This window comes from Pocillopora verrucosa, chromosome 10 (genome assembly GCF_036669915.1).
Source record: "Pocillopora verrucosa isolate sample1 chromosome 10, ASM3666991v2, whole genome shotgun sequence".
In the NCBI taxonomy this organism is placed as follows: Eukaryota; Metazoa; Cnidaria; class Anthozoa; order Scleractinia; family Pocilloporidae; genus Pocillopora; species Pocillopora verrucosa.
The window spans coordinates 18,029,598-18,035,727 of record NC_089321.1 but is presented as its reverse complement, the minus strand read 5'-3'; the positions used below and the strand labels follow the sequence as shown (position 1 = coordinate 18,035,727).

General features: G+C 41.7%; 1 protein-coding gene across 1 annotated transcript; it reads right to left on the bottom strand.

The window, feature by feature from the left end:
- Nucleotides 1–4,424: 4,424 nt before the first annotated feature.
- LOC136283740 (craniofacial development protein 2-like) lies at nucleotides 4,425–5,805 on the bottom strand. The gene has a single exon (XM_066172934.1). The coding sequence runs from the start codon at nucleotides 5,640–5,642 to the stop codon at nucleotides 4,425–4,427; it is 1,218 nt and encodes a 405-aa protein (XP_066029031.1). The 5' UTR covers nucleotides 5,643–5,805.
- Nucleotides 5,806–6,130: the final 325 nt, after the last annotated feature.

Below are 6,130 nucleotides of genomic sequence, written 5' to 3'. Positions count from 1 at the left end.
ATGTCTATGTCAAACAAGACATGCATGGGTTACCCCTTAATGTGAAAGTGCTCTTTATAAGTCAACTAAGTATGGCATTTCTAACCTGCCTGCGAGTAACATTTTGTTTGCATTATATTCTACATTCTAAGTTAAAATACTGATAAAATGTAATATTATTAATAACAACAATAACAATGGTAACGACAACAACAATAATAGCAATAAATAATAGCGATAATAAAGGTTGCTGGTGGAAATGGAAGCTTTATTCCAGCATAGTTGATAGACGGAATGGTTTAGCCCAGCAAACATCAAAGAAGCAAACAAAGAGGCTAAGATTTATGTTGGCAGGTCCTTGACCTTGCACCTTCTTTGTCTTATGCTCATTGACTATGCATGAATTATGTAATCACAATGATTCTATCGGCTGCTTGTACAGTATGAGCACACGTCACCAACTTTTGCATTTTGCCAAGTTTTGGGTGAGGTCAACCCCCAGAATAGCCAACAAAAACATACAACAAAGAACTTCACCAGGGTTCAGAACCATTCCTTTATTAACCATGATTCCACAGAGGAATTCACATTAAAAATTACTCACCATCTCTTGGAAGGGAGATTTCAAGCCACTGCGTTGCCAAATGAACAAAAGCAATATAAACTGCTATGAGAAATAGCTTATATTGACAGAAAGGTAACCAACAAACATCACTGGTGCTGGCATTTGAGGGGGAAGGGGGGAATAGTACATTAACAGTTGACAATAAAGTCGACAGTTACTTGTGATAATTCATTGTTCGTGGCTTGTCTTATGCCACTGAAACACCCCTAAACCGCTGAAACCTTTCCACAATGACATAAAACTTTTGTAAACCACTTTGCACGATGTCCCAGAAAGAAAGTTCAGATAATTTAGAACCTGCAAATAAAAATTTGGACAAATTATCTTACCACTTGCTGCAGACAGTCCCATAACTCTCTTCTATCCTTGAACTGTGATAGAACATCATGAAGGTCATCCCTTGATAACTTAATAAAGGTTTCTCCATCATTTCTTTTTTTGTTTTCTAAAAATAGGCAAAGAGCAGATTGTCCGATGAATATCCTTCAAATAGTAATTTACAGATCCTGAAGCACAGGCTGGTAATGTAAGAAACACTAAGTTCAACCACCCCCCTCTCCCCTAATTCCTGAAATGTTGAAAAGAAAAACAATAGGGTGTTAAGGGTAGGGGTTGCACAACACAAATTTGACATGCGGTCGGTATATTTGCAATCTGTTTACATCTTCTTTAATTTTCACGTCCATGCCTTTTTTGGTATTTACTCTGTTAACTATTTGTTACTTAGCTGTTCTAAGCCGTTATTTCTCTATTTTTTTTTTTCAATTTGGTGGCCAGTTCCAAAAGGCTGAATTTGGCTAGATTTTGTTGCGTGCCAAATATGCTACGAAGCAAACTGTTGGGAAAGAAAATAAAAGAAAAACGACAGATAAGCCATCTTATGATATCACTAAGCCAAGATTATATAAGCTTAATCAGCAGGTCTCTTTTAGTTGCACAAGAAGTACGAGCTTACATCGCACCGCAATACGTTTCAATGATAAATTACTTCAATACTATCGCCATACTGACCTTCAAGAACTCGACAAATTGATTCAGAAAGTCCCCAACGATGTTTTAGAGACTAAGAGTTGTTGAGAGCCAAAAAATTTGCCAAAACGAGTTAATAACCTCACAACGTGGAAGGATGTCATTGGCCACACCATTTGATGGGTGGACGTCAAAGATGTCGAGCACAACTTGGGCATCCCGGGCACCGAAATCCAACCTCGTTCCCAGGGTCCTTTTGACTGAAATCGAGACAAAATGGCCCTTAAATTCCCCAAGCTGCAGTTCCAAAACATGGTTTGGAATTGTGCTATTTGTTTTGCGTCACTTCAGCGGTGTATTTTACTGACACATTTAAACACAAGGCATTCTATGGAAGACTTAAACATCGTGTGTGGCATAGAAGAATGCCGAAGAACATTTCAAATAGCGAACACCTTCGTTCACCATGTACGTGAAAAACATCATGCATTTCTGAAAAATCCGGATCCAAGTTACACTTTGTGTGAAGGTAAATTTAACTTAGGTGTTTTTCTGCCTTAAATAAAGTAACTTAACATCCAGATGTTAAACCCTAATGCTCAGAAATTTTTGGGGGATTTAGCCGAGGCCCCTCCCCACCTATTGTGGGTAGAGAAAAAAAGGAAGGGAAAAAATAGCAGGGCAAGTGAGTATACGCTCAGAACCCCCCCCCCTTCCCCGCTGGATCCGCTACTGAAAACATTTAAAAGTAAATTGATCCAGAAAAAGAAATATTATTTCTTTAGTTGTGTGCTATTTTACACTTTTAGCAAAATTTCTGAAAAAAGGGTAAATCAATAGCAATTTTGCAAGTAGTAATAATTGACTCTTGTTTTTAGGTAATTGGTGTGAATTTAACATTGAAGGTCATGATAAGGATAGTGATTCCTTGTCACTAACTGAAACTGTTGAGTCAGCAGATAACATGGATGCTTATTCCATGGAAGGGGACAATTCATCTGGTAATGAATTAGAAGAAAATGGCAAATCAGGTAATGTAACTGGCACTGCATTACAACAAAAAGCATTAAATTGTTGTTGTTTCACCCTTAGCTCCGGTTGGAGCATAGGCCATTAACCACTTCCGTCCTCCATCAGGTTCTGTCCTGGGCAAATCTTCCTAAAGTGGCCCAAGTGTGGCCCCAGTTTCTCATTTGGGACTCTACACCTCTTCTCCAGGAGTTCCTGGGACGACCCCTCTTTCTCTTGCCCTGGGGGTTCCAACGTAGTGCCTGCCGGGTGACGTTGTTAGCCGGTTTCCTTAGGATGTGACCTATCCATCTCCACTTTCTCTTTGAGATCTGAGTTATGATTGGTTCCTCGCCTGCTAATTCCCACAGCATCTCGTTCGTTACCCTATCAGTCCAACTGATTTTTAAAATTCGCCTAAGGCACTTATTGACGAAGGTCTGCAATTTCTGGGACGTTTGCTTAGTTGTTCTCCACGTTTCTGAGCCATAAAGGAGGACTGCTTTGACGTTGGTGTTAAAAATTCTAAATTTGGTTCTCCGTGAGATGACATGGGAGAACCACACTTTCCTCAACATATTGAAAGCTACTCTGGCTTTGTTTATCCTGACCTTGATATCTTCATCGGAACCTCCGTCAATGCTGACTACACTGCCTAGGTAGACAAAAGATGTTACTTCCTCCAAGATGGCATCCCTCACTTTAACTGGTCTGTTGTTGGTGCAGTTGACCTTCATAACCTTGGTCTCACTCACATTCGGATGCAGGCCTAACTTGATGGAATTAGCTGTTAGCCGTGCTGTTTTGTCCTGCATTTGTTGGTTGTTACTTGACACCAGGGCGATATCATCAGCAAACTCTAGATCTTCAAGTTGCTCCAATAAGTTCCACTGGATCCCATTTCGCTGTTCTCTAGTTGTTTCCTTCATGATCCAGTCCATAGCAAGTAGAAACAAAAACGGTGCCATCAAACAACCTTGCTTGACCCCAGTGTTGACCGTGAAGCTATCTGACAATCCACTAGCATGAAGGACTCTGCAAGTCATCTTATCATAGGAATTTTTGATGATTCGAATGAATTTCCCCGGTATGCCATAGTGTCTCATAAGGCACCAAAGAACACTTCTATCGAGGCTATCAAAAGCCTTTTCAAAGTCGATGAAATTAACGTAAAGAGAAGTGTTCCATTCAATTGACTGCTCAATGATTATCCTAAGTGTGGCTATTTGGTCGATACAGGAGTGGTCCTTCCTGAAGCCAGCCTGCTGATCTCTCAGTGTAGCATCCACAGCCCCCTGAAGACGAAGCAAGATAATTTTGTTCAGCACCTTCCCTGCCGCTGACATCAAGGATATACCTCTGTAATTCTTGCACTCCCGGCGGTCACCTTTCTTTGGCAGTTTTACAATGTAGCTCTCGTTCCAGTCCTGGGGCATCTCCTCCTCTTCCCATATCTTTCCAAGCAAGCCATAGAGGATATCTGCTGATAGGTCGGGGTCCGCTTTCAGGGACTCTGGAGGTATGTTATCTGGGCCAGCTGCTTTCCCTGACTTAAGCATCTTGATAGAGCGCACAATCTCTATTTTGGATGGCTTCCCGCAGTTCACATTCAGCTCAGCTGAAGCCTCCGGTATTATTGGAAGTTCTGGCGGGGGAGGACGATTGAGGAGATCATTGAAGTATTGTGCCCACCGCTTAAGCTGCTCATCTTCCCTAGTCAAGATATTACCTTCTTTGTCCTTTACTTGGCTGCTAGTCTGTTGAAATTTACCCGCCAACTTCCTGGTGGTATCATAAAGGTCCTTCATATTGCCATGTGCTGCAGCCTCTTCTGCCTTCGTCGCTAGGGTATCATAATATTCCCTTTTATCTTGTTTGATCTACGCTTTACTTCACTGTTTGCTGCCTCATACCTCTTGTGTGCCTCTGCCTTTTCTCTCCTTGTCCTGCTTCTGTTGTACTCTTCCTTCAGATGTTTTCTTTTGCTGATAGACCCCATGGTTCCTTGTGTAATCCATTCCTTGTGCTCAGCTGTCTTAGTCCCTAATACTTCTACACATGTTCTGTTAATACTCACTTTGATGTCACTCCATTCATCCTCTATATTCAGATCTTGTAGGGGCTGAAATCTGTTAGACAACGACAACCGGAAGCTCTGTACTGTATCACTATCCATGAGGTAGTGCACATTGTACTTTATCCTTGGATTTCGTGGTTGATAGTTACGCTTCAGCTTTAATCTGACTCTGGCAACTAGGAGGTGATGGTCTGATGCAGTGTCTGCACCTCTCTTGACGCGTGTATCCAATAAAGATCGCCTGAACTTCTGTGAGATGCATATATGGTCTATTTGATTTTCTGTTACGTGGTCAGGCGATACCCATGTTGCCTTGTGTGCTGTTTTGTGCGGGAACAAGCTTCCTCCGATGACAAGGTTGCAGTCTGCGCAGAAGTCTGCGAAACGTTCGCCATTTTCATTTATTGTCCCCAGACCATGTTTACCCATAATCTGCTCGTATCCTCTGTTATTCTCTCCTATCTTTGCGTTAAAGTCACCCATTATCATTACAAGATCTCTTTCCTTCGCTTTGTCAACTATTTCAGTAAGCACACCATAGAAATCATCCTTGTCCTCCTCAGTTGAATCATTTGTGGGAGCATAGCACTGGATAATATGTGCGGTTATCTTCTTATGTTTGGTCCTAAACCTGGCAGTGATAATTCTAGAATTTATAGGTTCCCATGAGATCATGGCTCTACGAGATTCTGATGTTAACATGAATGCGACACCCTCAGTGTGTGGTGCTCCGTCGTCCTGATGGCCTGAATATATGATAGTTGTGCCATTTGCCAATTTCATCTCTCCTGATGAGGTCCAGCGTGTCTCGCTCAGTCCGAGGATTGATAACTTGTACCTCTTCATCTCATGCGCTATGATGGTAGCACGGCCTGGTTGGAACATAGTTCTCACGTTCCACGTGCCTAATAGGGATGCTGACTTAGGAGAAAGAAGAGCAATCGGCTGTGTAGGATCCTGACGGCTTTCCCTACGCTGCGTCATATGCTGTCTGTGTGACGACCCCCTATTCCCCAAGTCGATGGTTAAGTTGAAATTGATCAATGATTCTGTAATCCGTTACATCCACTGCACGGGGGATTGGCCTATGCAGCTTCACCAGAGCCCTGTTAGCCAGCATTACCTGTTTCCACCTCTCACGACGAGGACGTAGGGTTGGACTTTGAGAGGCATTTGGACTTTGAGATTACCTGATCAAAATTAAAGAAGAAAACCGTATTCCAAAATGAACTGTGGAAAACATCGCATTTGCAACATTTTTCTTTTTTCTTCTTTCTTTTTCAGACTTTTCACACAAGTCTTTTAGCACAAGTTTTGGACCGTTCGCACAATTCTTAGCAGTCATTTCGCTCTTGTATACTAATTAATACTGATAAAACATTTCACCTTCACATGTCACTTTCAATAAGATCCAATGGCAAGAACGTTGACATTATTAACGTAATATCTTCAACTAGATCGAAATGCTTGTG

Excerpts from the sequence above, each read along its gene's own strand:
- LOC136283740 (XM_066172934.1), bottom strand. The coding sequence starts at position 5,642 with ATGACGCAGCGTAGGGAAAGCCGTCAGGATCCTACACAGCCGATTGCT.